Raw genomic sequence first — 14,357 nt, forward strand, 5'->3', positions numbered from 1 at the left:
TCTGCCTCTAAGCTTCGTGTTCGTGCACTGGAATCAACAGGAAGCGTTAATTTGGCAATGTAATAAGTTTATTCCCATGATGATAAACAGCTTAATGATCTCACAGAGCCTTAATGTTGGAGTCGGAGCAGCAAACAGGAAGTTTTCCACCCTGCGACTTGCTTAGAGGCTGAACGCCCTAACATACTGTGGATAAATCTTGGCTGTTACCTCCTCCATTCTCTGCATTTCTCTTGAACTCAGCAGAAGTAGAAACTGCTCTCGACAGAGATTACACACAAAGCATAAACAATGACCACACACCTGGTTTAAAAATTGTTTTTAATCCATTTATTGAAAAATTCTTAATACTTCTGATTCTTTAAATTTTGTGACCTAGGTTATCCAAAGCCTGAGATCACAACCAACAGCACATCAAGAGAAAACTCTCTGCACACATCATCTTTACACAGTATTGGATTCCACACCTATGAAAACAATTCTGTGAACATGCCTTTGCAAAAAGTCTAAGAACCCTGTTGTCTTTTAAGCAAACTTAACATATACTTGTATAACAAAAACATAGCTAATGCAAAGACGTTTCCATTATAAGAAAGATCTACTGAATTTAAAACTTTGATAGAAAAAGGGAATGTTATTCTCCATATAGTTTTGCTAGAAGCAAATCATAGCAAAAATAGGCACAAAAAAAAAAAGCGCTTAAGTCCTTTCTTGTTAGTAAAGACTTTATTTCACATGACATATAGAATTTTTTTTATCACAGAAGTTGGACAACACAGATACCAAATATGTGCCCTCATGCATGAGAATGGCATTGTCATCTTCCATCTGTACCCTTCCACAAAAACAAATCCAGCTTATGTTGTGACAAAGGTTAAAATGGAAATGTAGAGATATTCGTAATAACAATTTTCATCACAAATCAAGAAAACAGAAACCTCTGGTTAATAAGCTTAACCACTAGGAAGAACAACAAAAAAGAAAATCATAACTCAAGAAGTGTTTTAGTTGGACTCTTGACAGAATGGGCGATTTTCTGAAAGGGTCTTTATAGCAGAGGTCAGTTTCTTGTCCGAATAGCTAGTTTCACATGTGTTGACCAAAAGGTACAGGTGCTCCAGGGCAATGTCATTCTGTATCACAAATAAAGACAATAACTGATAAACTAGTCAGAAATCAAAGGCAGAATAAAAAATAAAATATGTTAGCAGACAAAAGCACAGCAGGAAGCATCTTATGCTGATACTATTGATTTCTGACCCCTCCCCCCAAAATTTATAAGACACTCTGGTCCTTTATTTTTATCTTTTTTAACATTTTTTTGTTCACTAAAAGTGGAATATAATTATCAATGTCTATGATATGGTCCTTTCTAACTTTCAAAACAAAGCATAAAAATGAATGCAATGTATAATAATATCTGCAACACAGCAAGCACCAAACAGAAATGAAATGTGTTAGTTTTCTCTTTTGACAGACTAGTTCTTGCTGTGGAAATCTTCTCTCTCCAAACTGGCCAGAGGACTTATAAACCCAGTAAAGATATTTATCTTTTACCTGAGAAAGGCGCATCCCAGGACAAGAGGTTTCCAGCTGAGTGACAGCATTCTCATAGCATTCCCATTTGCTGATAGACAGGCGCTGTGTGCGAAGGCGAAAGTAATCATCTCTTCCTACAATGTCCATAAACAGCTTCTGTGTTTCCTGGTAAAACTGTTGACAACAATAGAAATAAGTATGCAAGCAATACAGTTGGAATATACACAAACAGGAGAATTTCCATGATAAATCTTTTCAAATATTCCCATGAAAAATTTTATTTCACAATTCTGACCAAGATTGGATAGCTGATGAAATAAAAATGCTAACATGTTATATATATATATGAGCCATAAAAACACATTGAAAGATAGTCCTACAAATTTAGTAGTGAAATTATTGGCATTCTTTTTAAATGATAAAACTGGACTTATATTTGTTCATCAATAACAATATTTATTTATCCAATGATAAGTTGGGCTCAGGGAACTTTACACACATGAAGTTGCAAGAATACCCCCCCACCAAGACACATACCACCCACCCATACACTACACACCACACAACTCCAACACACGCTACACCCCCTACCCTCACGAACCTCCACTCCCAGAGGGTGTCAGAACATGGACTACCTGAAGAAGATCACCGACAGCTCTATAAACAGGTGTCACATCCAAATAAGATATGTGTTGGAGCCAAGGCATGAACCTATGACACCCAAATCTTACTGTTGTGGGGACAGTTGCTTTAGCGACTGCATCACCAAGTGCCCCAATAATAAACAATCATATGTGTTTTTGAATGTGGCAGTATAGACAGTGACCTTTAATACTGTATTTCTCCTTGGGTGGGATGAAAAAAAAAAGAAGAGTTAATATGCTCACTGTTTTCAAAGACGTTAACTCTTTTTCAGCTGCTTTCCTCTCTTCAAGGCTTTTAGCATTCTTTACTTTCTGTTGTTTAAGGAACAGTGGTACCTGACGTGATGGCATTGCATCCACCTATTGGATATAAAAGTAACACGTGTAGAGAATCATTAGGATATATATATATAGATAACTTAAAATTTTTTTTATGAGAACAGAAGGAAACAAACCTAGGCAGTATAACAGAAAAGAAAAAGCAGGTGTACATAATCTTAGCAAACAACTAACCAGTGGATTTGGTGCAGTTCTCGCATTGTATGCTGCATCAGGTTTTCCAGACTGTTGCCCCTGGAACTGAGCCACTGTCATCGTTGCAATTGTCTGCACACAAATAATTGTCATAAGAAAAGATTGCTAATGATGAGTAATATGACTAATGTACCATGTAATCATGTTACAACATGAGGTTTCTGATAGCACCAAAGTAAAAATAAACCTGTGCCTTTTGACTGAAATCCCCCTTACATAGCTAAGCAAAATCTCTACCTCATGTTTTTAAGCTTTACTGTCATCCAAAATGAAAAACAAACAAACAAACAAACAGATTAAGCTTAATGTGAAATTAAGCTCAAACAACAGCCACACATATTCAAACTCCTACTCTAACATCATTCAAAAATATTTAAAAACTAATCAATTGATACCAGCTGCTATAGCTTAAATCTTTTCAATATTCTCCATTTGACAGTAAGGGTTAGAACAAACTTTACATTGGTACAGGGCCATAAACTGCTAGTCCTAAAAGATTTAGTAAAACAGGTCAGGCTTAATTATGGCTTCATACCAAGTTTCCGTATTCCATAACATGACTGGTTTTTGTTTCATTCTTGACTACTTGAAACTGCTTCTGCAGTGTCTCCTGTTGCAAATTTTCCTAAGGAAACATTAAAATGCATATTAACTTCCAACTAAGTCTCATTCTCTGATCTGTCACATAAATGTGTGGCAAACCTTGAGAGAAAACAATAAAATATGACTTTAATGTTAGGAGACACCTTTATCATACAAATACAGAAATATATAAAAATGCCCATAATAACATGAATACACACACACAAACACAAAAAAATCTACCAATGTTCACCATTAGGTATAACTTACTAAAGCAATCTAACAACTTTAATTTTCTAAGAGGAGAGTTCTGAATGAGATAATGTTACCTTGATGAGCCATAACAAATAAAAAAAGAAATATTTTAGTACTTTTATTATAAAAAAGTACTATACTTTATCTGAATCTTGAAGCCAGAAGACGCTGTAGCAATCACCCAAATAAGTGTTACGATGTTTATCAAAATAGCAGGCATATGAGGACTCATGTGGATTTGAAGCAGTCGTGGCGTACACTTGAAGTTAAGATTTAAAAAGCAAATTAGCAGGCAGTTAAATACTTTAAACAAACATTCAAACATAAAAACTACTGTAAATTGAAAATAAAAAAAAAGACTTCTGGAATGAGTGAATGAAATCAATGACAGAGTAATAAATCTATTCATCAGTTTATAACAACAAATATAAACATAAATGCAGAACAAAAAGTTACTCATGGTAACAATTACTCACCACTGATGTTTTTTGGAAGCAGCTTTGCAAACATTGACCCTGATTCACATGCCTCCACATAGAATACCATCTAGAAACACCAACACATAAAAAAGACTGTAAAGAAAGCATTCTATGGGCAAATAATGCATCTTCTGTTGACTGCTTTTTTGGAATAAATGTGTGATGCACGTGATAAACAATTACAGAGGAAAACATTAAAAGATATTAATATTTCCTTCGTCAGAATATTTTTCATAATATTCAAACAGGCTAAGACTTTCTATTGGATTGAAATATTGAAAGTGAAAAAAAAAAATCTGCAACTAGCAAATTGAAGCAGATTATTGAAAAAAGAGTTTTAATTTTTGTCCCCTCAGGCAATATTGCAGCTACTAACCTTTCCATACCGTTTGTTTTCATACATTTTCAGAATAGTCTTTTGAAGAGCTGGGGCATGCAGCTGAGAGAAGAAACAACCACACATCAGAGACAAAAAAAGAATGAAAGAAAAAAAAAAGTACCATGCTCGAAGAATGAACTGGTATTAAGCTCATCAACAATTTAATGAAGCAAATAATTATAGTTATATACTACAAATATAAAACATATTTATATATCATAAACTGGATAACTGAATTTATATTTCATAAATATCTTCAACACTTGTACTATAAATTTTCCTCAAATATATTCAGTGTTACCATTACAACTGTAGGCTAAAAGCATCAATATTAAAACAGTTTCAATGAACAGATTGCAAAGTTTATGAAAACATGAGTATCTAGTGAGCACTGTACTGTGGTCAAACAATTAAAATAATAAGGAATTTAAGTGACTTCTTGTAAAAACTCACAGTTGATGAGGGAAATGCAAGCAGACCTGGAGCACCATGGTCAGCAAGTAAACAAAGACGTGATCATTAGGTCCACTGCATAAAACAAACTTAAAATAACCCATGCAATAAAAGATGAAGTCTGGATGTCAGTAATGTACTACAAATGGCATAACTTACATGATAACAATTCTAAGAATCACATTAAATCACACCGCCGCATGATAAGATTGCAAATATCCTCATATTATTCATTGGTGGGATTTATCAAAAGCTGTAAATTCATCAAGTAGTTGGACTGTAGGTTGGCAGATTTTCATAAGTATAAAGGGCATTGTCCAACAACAGTCAGGCTTTTTTTAAGTAGTTAAAAGTAGAATTAAGTCTGTCTAAAATGGCTGACCTCTAATATGGAAGCTAGGTTCTTGATACTCTACATACTAAGCAATGACACTGAATGCCCAAGCTTGGTGCTGGGTGTTTACATGACAGGTCATAGATCTTGACCAACTGTCCACTCTTCTTTTATACATTTCTTTCAAGCTTAAAAAAGCTTGGACTTTAAAAAGCACTTTAAAATCTAACAATAAGATTGGAGCTTTACCTGTTAATGACCTTGCCCTTTCTGCCAATTAATTTTTCTACACCCTCTTGGTCACCACTCAGGACACTAAGGAAGACTTTAGGTGTTACTTCCTGCACAGTCACAATCAACAGCAATAAATCACCTCCAAAAATAATAAGAGATCTTGATTAAAATCATTCTGTATAAAAAGAAACATCGGATGTTATGAAAACATACTTACAAGCACTTCAGCAAAATGTCAGTTACAGTCATGTATGCCAATTCCATGAAAATCACTGGTGTCAAAGTTACTATTACATCACTGCTTACTGTCTGAAACGTTTGAGGTTAAAATTGCATCAGCAGGTTTGTTTTGTTTAAAACACAGTAGTAAAAATTAAAACAGCATCCAATGAAGTCCAATATTCCTCTAAATATATATCATTTTCTATCATCTTATTATCACTTGAACTGCTCATGAACACACATGCATGTATATATATCAAATAAGTGCATGCAAATGCACATTTTCTTACTTTCTTTGTGTAGTCTTTCAGCACTCCAGGATAAACATTTGTGCCATTAGGCTGATTAATAATGTTACCTTTGTAAGGATTCCTACAGGGAAGAAAAGATAAAGCAGAGTTATCTTGTACCAGAATATAGAGCAAATTAAACAATGTAGCATCAACATCGAAAAACATGAAAAATCACCATGCTGAAAGGATAAAAAGGGACTATATACGCAAAATGATTTAAGATTAAACAGAAATTGATGAAAATGCTGATTATGAAACTGCCAAGTGCAGTTGTTCATAGGTATTTAAAAGCCTAAACAGTGCATGAACTTAAGTGCTTTTCTGCATAAGAATGAGATTAAACCCATCATTAAGATCATCTTTACAAACATGTGACATCACTGCTTTTATTTAAGGACAGAAACAGATCTCATCAATGATCAAGTCTTCATATTATTTCCTTTGGAGAGTTATCATTTTAATATTCATAAAAATTTTCTCTTTTTTCAAAATTTGCTCTGGGACTGGAATCATAATATTCTGGGGGTCATTAAAGACAGTTTATAAAATTTAATTACTGTGAAGGATTGCACAGATATCTGAGTAAATATATAAAGTATTCCCTCTAATTTTTGTAATTCCATATTTATCATACTAGACTAAGCGCTTCTTTAGAACATTAATAATACATATTTCATATAATATTACATTAATAAATAACTTGCATTGCAGACTTTTTCTTACTCTTTGTTGTTGGCAATGTCATCATACATCATGACAACGATCTGATCGTCTGGAATCCCATGGTTACTCATCACATGGTAGGCATGACAGATATCTGCCTGCAAAGGTATAACGTTAAACGAACTACTGTCACCACTTTGAATGGCACCAAGATCAAAGTTCACATAATAATGTGCAAGCAACAAGGAACATAATTCGTTTTATGATTGTTTACTTCAATGTATAACCTAAATATGTGCTAACAGGATGCAATGACTATATATGAACAAAAGAAAGCACAGTATATAAAGATGCAGTCATCGATTAAATCAGCCATAAAAAGTGCGTCATAGACTAAAAAACAGCAATACTCAAACAATATTTTGGATGTTTTACTCTCACGTTCATAACAATCCAGTGTTATACTCGATCACTCTCTTATACGATGTTATTGTCTCCATGGTATAGTATAAACGATTAATTACAGACCTGATGCCTGTAGTTGTCATAGCCATTAGATCCCGCAACGAGAAGGGCCCATTCCTTGATGTCTGCTGATTTTCCCCAAACTACCCCGCAAATGCAGAGTGTATGAGAACTAGACTAAAAGCACTCAAGCATCTTGACCGCCTACGCGGACTCCCGGTCACTTACACCAACTTTCTAGGGCGTCTGCTCAGCGACCAGGCATCGCTTGAGAGTTGCACGCCCGTTCAATGTGGAATATAAGCACTGCATAGTTGCAAGTAGATATTCCTACGCCTTAACAAAACTATGTATACTAACAGAGATCCAGTTTAGGCTTTTTTATACAGTGAATCAGTTAGTAAATTAATATGTATATACGGGCTGATAAAATAGATGTGTAGGCTGGAAGTGCATTAAAGTTATAAGGAAAGCTGTAACATTTATTAATTTCAGGACTTACTTGTTGATAGTGTGCGATTGATTTAAAAACGATCATTCAGCTTGAATCAATGATACACGTGATAGAGTCGATTACTAGATTCATGCATATAGAAGTTCATGATCACACGCTGATGACAGATAACCTGGAAATCCTTAAGCTCTCGCAATGATTTGTTTTTGAAACAAAAGGGTTCTTATCTACATGTTCCGTGATTTTCACTGAATAAGTGCATTCATTGTGCTCTGTAAAATGCCGTTGTAGATGGTTATGGTGAAGGGCCAGAGGCGAGAAATAGAGGTCCATTTTGTTTCTGTAACGCTTTGTGAAGTATGTGCTGCTGACACAGCTGCGCAGATGTTGATTTTTACGCCCGCCACCATTAACAGACCACACATTTATTTCTATAGAATGTATATTAAAATGCGAATACTTATACACTGCAAGTCGGCTTAAGCAGGAAAAGCCGCACAACATAATGGGACGATGCATCATATTATATAAAAGCGCAAGAAACATTGAACGTATACACGTCCATGCAAGAAAGGAACGTAACTATAGGAGGTATACGTACATGCAATTGCAAACTATGAAGACAAACCCGGAAGGTAGGGGCAGGGATGGAGAAATATTAGTGCTCCTTTTTTAAAAATTTATTTGGTATTTCTTGCTCTTGTTCCTGAAGATCTGCGCAAGTTCGCATGCAAAGGTAGTGTTTTTAATTGTTGCGCGATTGCTTGCCAGACCTGATCGAGGGAGTGTCGGCGGGTGTCACGCGGGAGGCCCCAGCTTGATTAGCGGTGATTTTTTTCATTGTTTTCCGCCTCTTTTCCTCGCTCTTGCCTTCATATTCTTTAAGAGAAAGGTTGACGTATATTCATCACTCTGGAGATTTTCCTTGTTGAGCGAGATTTTCCTAGTGGAGCGATCATGCAGGTACTATAACGCTTGATCTATCATGTCAATTTTGTTCCGCGAACTTTAATATTAACCACACACGCATGGTCTTTCGCAGAACATCAGATTATCAACCTGCAGTGATTTGGCCGAACTCTCAGGTCAGCAATGCTAGCGCCTAGTATATAGTAATTGTTAATGGCTTGTCGCGCCATGTGCAATGTTTGCGTCTTATTATTAAATATTGTGTGGAAATATAGATATTGAAATCGATAAGATATTTATTATATACTGGGAAAATAAATTTATGATAACAATTACACGCGGGCACCGCAGAGGTTCGCCTGCCTACTATAGCAGAGCAATTAATTACCATGGATTTTTCCATGTCAACCGCATGAGAAGAACTGGGATGGTTTTCCGCGCTCTTAACTCAGGGGTACTCAATGACAGTTTATACAATAGTCGATCTTTACTCCCAGCCCAGAGAGATATGGATGCTGATTTACCCCTGCACGCTTATGTACTCTCCCCCTTGGACCACCTCCCCACAGCGTGCCGCAGGCCCCCCCCCTCACGGCCCGATCTACGTTGCGAGGTGGAGGGCAGGGACGGCAGGTTGTTGTGGATGTGGCTAGGGGGGCCGGACGAGCCACGATCGCCACGGTTGTTATTTAATGAAAATGTGCGCCGGGCCCTAGGCAGATGCCTCGTCTGCCTGCCCCTAAGCAAGCACGGCCCCTGACTGGGGGCGCTTGGGGTCGGCCAGGCGGGCCGTTCAGAGACAGGAGGCGGCCGGATCCGGCCCACGCGCCGGCGTTTGCCCAGGTCTGCTCTATAGGGCCCCTGCTGGCTCTCGGTGTCAATGCTGCTTGCATTTTACTTTTCTTATATCTTAGTAGACTGGCTTTCGAAACAGTTTCAGATTTCACTTCCTGTTTATCGTTCACTTAGTTTAAATGTTTGCTTCTGTAAGCGTCATTCTTGTACTCTTTTTATGCGAGCAGTCTGTTGAGGATATGTGGGGTCTGGCTGGTGTGAGGGGCTTGATTATGACTGTACGTGCGCAGGACATTAATTGTTGTTTGTTGATGTTGTGATGGGCAATTCTTGACTCACTGCTTCCTTATAGAGATACTTTCTAACTCTCCCCTGGGATAAATAAAGCTGTTAGTGTTTTCCACAGAAAAACGAACTTTACAAATTCAGTTGTTATTATTATAACAACAAATTTCACCACGAGTGATAGTGGATTTTTGATTTGCTTATTAGATAAGATTTTTGTGTGACACGGTTTGTAAATGGCAACATATATGTTGCCTGTAAAAATTAATTTTACGATGTGCTTATACTAATCATGCTTTTCCTAACAGTATGAAAAGGTGAAGCAATGCAGTAGATTATCATGGATGTTAGGGTTATTTTTTACTTTTTCCATACAAATGTAGGAATCAGACTGGCACTGACTAGAAAAATTGACTTTAATACTTGCATTTGTGTGTCACCAGCCTGTTTAATTTGCTGTTCCTCATGTGAATGTTTATATATTGCATGGTGTGTACCTGCATAATTCTTATGTGTAAAATTTTCAATTCCTGTATACATTTTTCCTTTTACCTTGTACATTCTTCCTCTAACCACGAGGTCCAAGAAACCTCGTTTTGGATAGGCGGAAGACCCGCGCGTGAATAGAGTCCATTCTCTTGTCTATGATAGAGGATCTTTGTACGTGTTTACCTTCTTAAAACCATGAGTATTTTTTGTTGCTTTATCGTCCATAGAGCCGCGACTCCCACTCCTATCTTAGCAGGTCATGGGTCATCCACATCTGGTCTTTATTTCGGGAATTCCATACGTTTTTGGTATCGGTAACGATGAACATGAATAAAAAATTATAAGTGCATCAGAAGTTAGTCCATCAGAGATTTTTTTTCTTGTCACGATATTTAAAGTGAAGGTGCAGCATTGTAGATGTAAAGGGTTGACGTCCACCTTACATAGGGAAGAAGGAGTGGTTGGTTGGCAGCCTTTACATAGCACCAGCCGGCTTCAAAACGCTTTTCATATATAGCGTGTCTCTTTAGCCAAAGGCAGGCTCACCACACACACACACAAAAACCCCAAAAAAGCCAAAAAAAAAAAAAAAAAAAAAAAAAAAAATAAAAGCAAAAACAAACAAAACAAAACAAAAAACAACAACAACTGTGATACAGCAGCTCGATAAAGTTGAAAGTCGGAGATGAGAAACAATTAAACCGGCCACACGCATAGGAATGGTCCAGCAAGGACGAGAATAAATCAGAGAGCTAGCCCCCCTAAAGCCGGTGAATTGAAGGGTCATCACTTTACAGATGTTCATGCACCCACGAGGTAGCTCGCATGCACACGTGCGCGCGCACGCACACTGACACACAGGTCTAAGTCGTATCACTGACCTATATCTCTAAACAGGTCAATGTTCATAAGATGATCGAAGTGAGGAACAGTCGTCTGTGCAGACGAGGTTTGAGTCATCAGCAACAATCGTTCAGTCAACTTGCAAAGCTTTATCTTTTTTTTTTTTGTCAGGGACTTTTACTCTATCACGCCTGGTGTCTTATCCTAAGTGTATTTTAACTGAACCCTGACCTCTAAGTGGCTGGATGACACGTGAAATGTAAAACATATATATATGTCTATGCTTTTCCATGTGTGCACATGCGGGTGTGTTTGCGTGTGAAAGAAGTTTAAATAAATGAAAACAGGTGCGTCTAACGTTGTCACTCATTAAAACGACGGACCATTAACAAGGGTCTCTAGCTTATTCTGTATATTTATTTTGTATATTCTGTATATATTATGTGATTTGCTGGTGAGGTCTGCTTTGTTCTAATCGCATTTTTACCGAAGAAAAAGAAATTCTGCAAGTGTATCTTTATCTCTCGCAAAATAGTTATTAAAGAGATTCACCGCGATCGCAAGCTTAACTGTATTCATTTTCACTTTAATATTTTTCGAAAGCAGAATAAACTGTACAGTTCACAAATAGATACTAACAAAGACTTCCCTAAATCCACTGAATTGAATTTTTATTTTAAAGAACAAGAAACAAAAATAACAGCTGTCAAGCAAGTTTCGACAACAAAACTAGTTCGTGACCACCAGCACACGTGCTTGTCAGGAGATAACTGGAAAAACCCACTTCGACCTCACGTGCCTTACGCCTGATGAAAGTCTTTACAGTGATTTAGCAAAATTTTTTTGATTGCTCAACGTGGTGTAAAGTTCGAAATCTGGAAACATGGGGAGGAGAGGATTGGATAAGTAGAAGTTTCTTGTTTCGAGCTCTTTAGGGGCGCATTTATAGCGACTGGGCATGTAATAGCAGTACTTTGTACACGACTCTCTTGTGTACACATAGCAGTCCTCCGTATACATCAGTCCTTCGAGCTTGCACACAACAATTAATCCTTCGAGTGTGTACACAAATGAGTCTTCTAAGCAGGCCAGCCGAGTTTTCTCGGGGTGGGTGCGTGTAGCCTGTACGCAAGATACCCCGTTACAGAAAGTTAAACAAAAAATCTCTTTGTGATTTGTGACAAGTGTTATCAGTTGAAGGCAGATAAGCATCAGATATCCATGACATTAAGAACTTCCAGTCTAAAGTTTTTTGACACACCATGGGAGGTCAGAACATATCTTCTGGGAGTAAAACAAGTGGATAGTTTTTCTGTATTTCCCCCTCCACTGCATCCCCCGCCCTATACAAACAAAACAAACAAAACAAAACAAAAACAAACAAACAAACAAACAAACAAACAAACAACAACAAACAAACAAAAACAAACAAACAAAACAAAACAAACGCACAACAAACAAACAAAACAAACAAACACGGCGCCTGTTGCCCGACACCTACATGTGGATTAAATGATGCGCTTTGCCCCCCCAATCACTATGGTGTTATCCAGGTCGCGGGTATAAAGGTACACACAGACACTGCGACTGCCGCTAAAATCAACGTCTTTCTCAGCCGACTATAATACTTGCTGTAGGGTCTGAGAAAGGTAGGCCGAAACTGCTTCTATATGAACACACTGTCGTGGTTAGGACTGACGAATATTTTCTCCATGAAATAAACAAAGAGAAAGAAAAATAAAAATGATAAGGATGACCAGCGGAAATGACACAATCATACAGATAACTGAATTTAACACAATTGATATTTAATGTTTTCATCTCTATCTTTCTCTGTATCTTTGTTTACTCATAAGATAATAATAATATTTAACATTTTCAGTTCATTACCCCTTGATGACTGAGCTAAAGTTCACCTCGGTTTGAGTGCATTCATCTTGTCAGTTGTTTGTAATATGGTGGTGTCTTTCCCTTGCAGAGAAGTATTCACAACGTTCAGCTCTTCTCAAATATGTCCGATAAATATGTCATTAGCAGCAGTCATCGGTCGTTCTTAAGCCCCCACCCCCGCACTTGCCTGGTCATGCCTTCTGTCAGGGACTAGAGTACTAGGACTGAGCACGTGCGAGGGCGAAAGGGTCGTGACTGAATGGACGTTTCCAGTGAATGCGTGCTTTTTTAAAATGTTTTTTTAAAACAAGAGAGAGGGTGACTGGATGGAGGGAGAGGGGAGTCAGCGATGAGAGATTGGGGAGAGAGGGCAAAAGGCCGAGAGGAGGAGATTGGAGGCTTAATTGTTGAGAGGGGGATTGTGTTTAGGAGTTTTGGAATTGTGAGAAGTCACTGATTGCCGAGACCAGTTGTACTTGAATAGGAGAAGGAGATGTTGGAGTTTGATCGCCCTCACCACTCGATTACACAATCTAAGGCTAATGTTTCACTAATACCGTATAAGAAACTTTTAAAAAAAGGATCACCTTCGCGACCCCCTGTAGGCACCGTCGCGACCCCCAGAGAACCTGCTGCTCTAAGCTTCTCAGAGTGTTGATAAGTCTAAAACAAGTTTTGTAATGTAGTTTCAGATTGAGTGTATATTATTTTTTTTCTCAATTCTGTCTCCAGTGTCAGTTTGGCCATGGCTGTGTGATGTGGTTGATTCGGTTGTGTTGCCAGAGTGCGCACTTTGCGGCCCACCACCTACCGAACTTCAAACACTCGCGGGCCACTCGTTTGTCTCTGGTCTCGTACCCTTCGACTGTCCCGACCATGGGTACCCTGTTATAGGAGCTGATGCTCCTGTCACGGCATAGCCTTAGGGTCATCGTAGACAACACGCAAAGCCCCCCCGACCCGGCAAGGGTGTGATGAATCAACAAGGGGGAAGGCTGCAAGTTATAATAATTATATATAATATCTCCACACACAGTTATTATGTGTAACTGTTTGTGGTGGGCCTACAATTCTCACTTCGTACTCTTAAAATGTTAGATGCACATGAGGGTTTTTTTATGAGCTTCAGATATACCTGAGCTGGCTAACTTATCACATTTTTATCTTGAGTCTGACATTAATTTTGAAAAAGAAAGAGACTGTTTCAACGATAATAAACAGTATAAAATGTTAAAATTGAATCCTTGCTGTACGGTAATAAATCGATTCATAACAAAGATAGCAGAAGTATCAGTTACAAAATGTTTTTTCACTTAGTTGTGTGGACCGAAGTTATGGAGTAATGAAAGTAGAAGGGAAGGAACCCTGATCACTCTTCTATCTTGATAAAGCAGTTACTTCCCTTGAATCATTCCCCAAACAGTAGGAGTATTGTACACGTATGGTACGATGGATTTTTTCTTCTTCTAAATTTATAGGTCCATTTATAAATCCTTATTTAATCAGATGTTTGAGATAGGTTTTAAGTTTATAGGATCGTACTCGGGAGCCACAGCATCTATTTAATCCATCCAGAACCGAAGTTTTGTCCAATCTGGCCTCAAAACCCACCTCTT

The 14,357-nt window shown here is 37.7% G+C and overlaps 1 protein-coding gene across 1 annotated transcript; it reads right to left on the minus strand.

The window, feature by feature from the left end:
- Positions 1 to 304: 304 nt before the first annotated feature.
- On the minus strand, positions 305 to 7,247 carry LOC112570786 (legumain-like). Its single transcript, XM_025249411.1, is given in 14 exon segments — positions 305 to 1,133; positions 1,558 to 1,713; positions 2,427 to 2,543; positions 2,697 to 2,789; positions 3,253 to 3,342; positions 3,695 to 3,813; positions 4,031 to 4,100; positions 4,410 to 4,472; positions 4,866 to 4,915; positions 4,918 to 4,940; positions 5,449 to 5,540; positions 5,946 to 6,027; positions 6,672 to 6,769; positions 7,140 to 7,247. Coding segments are annotated over 13 exon segments (1,155 nt in total). The 5' UTR covers positions 6,743 to 6,769; positions 7,140 to 7,247; the 3' UTR covers positions 305 to 1,004.
- Between the last annotated feature and the right edge of the window lie 7,110 nt (positions 7,248 to 14,357).

The sequence above is a fragment of the Pomacea canaliculata genome, linkage group LG8 (genome assembly GCF_003073045.1).
Source record: "Pomacea canaliculata isolate SZHN2017 linkage group LG8, ASM307304v1, whole genome shotgun sequence".
Classification (NCBI taxonomy): domain Eukaryota; kingdom Metazoa; phylum Mollusca; class Gastropoda; order Architaenioglossa; family Ampullariidae; genus Pomacea; species Pomacea canaliculata.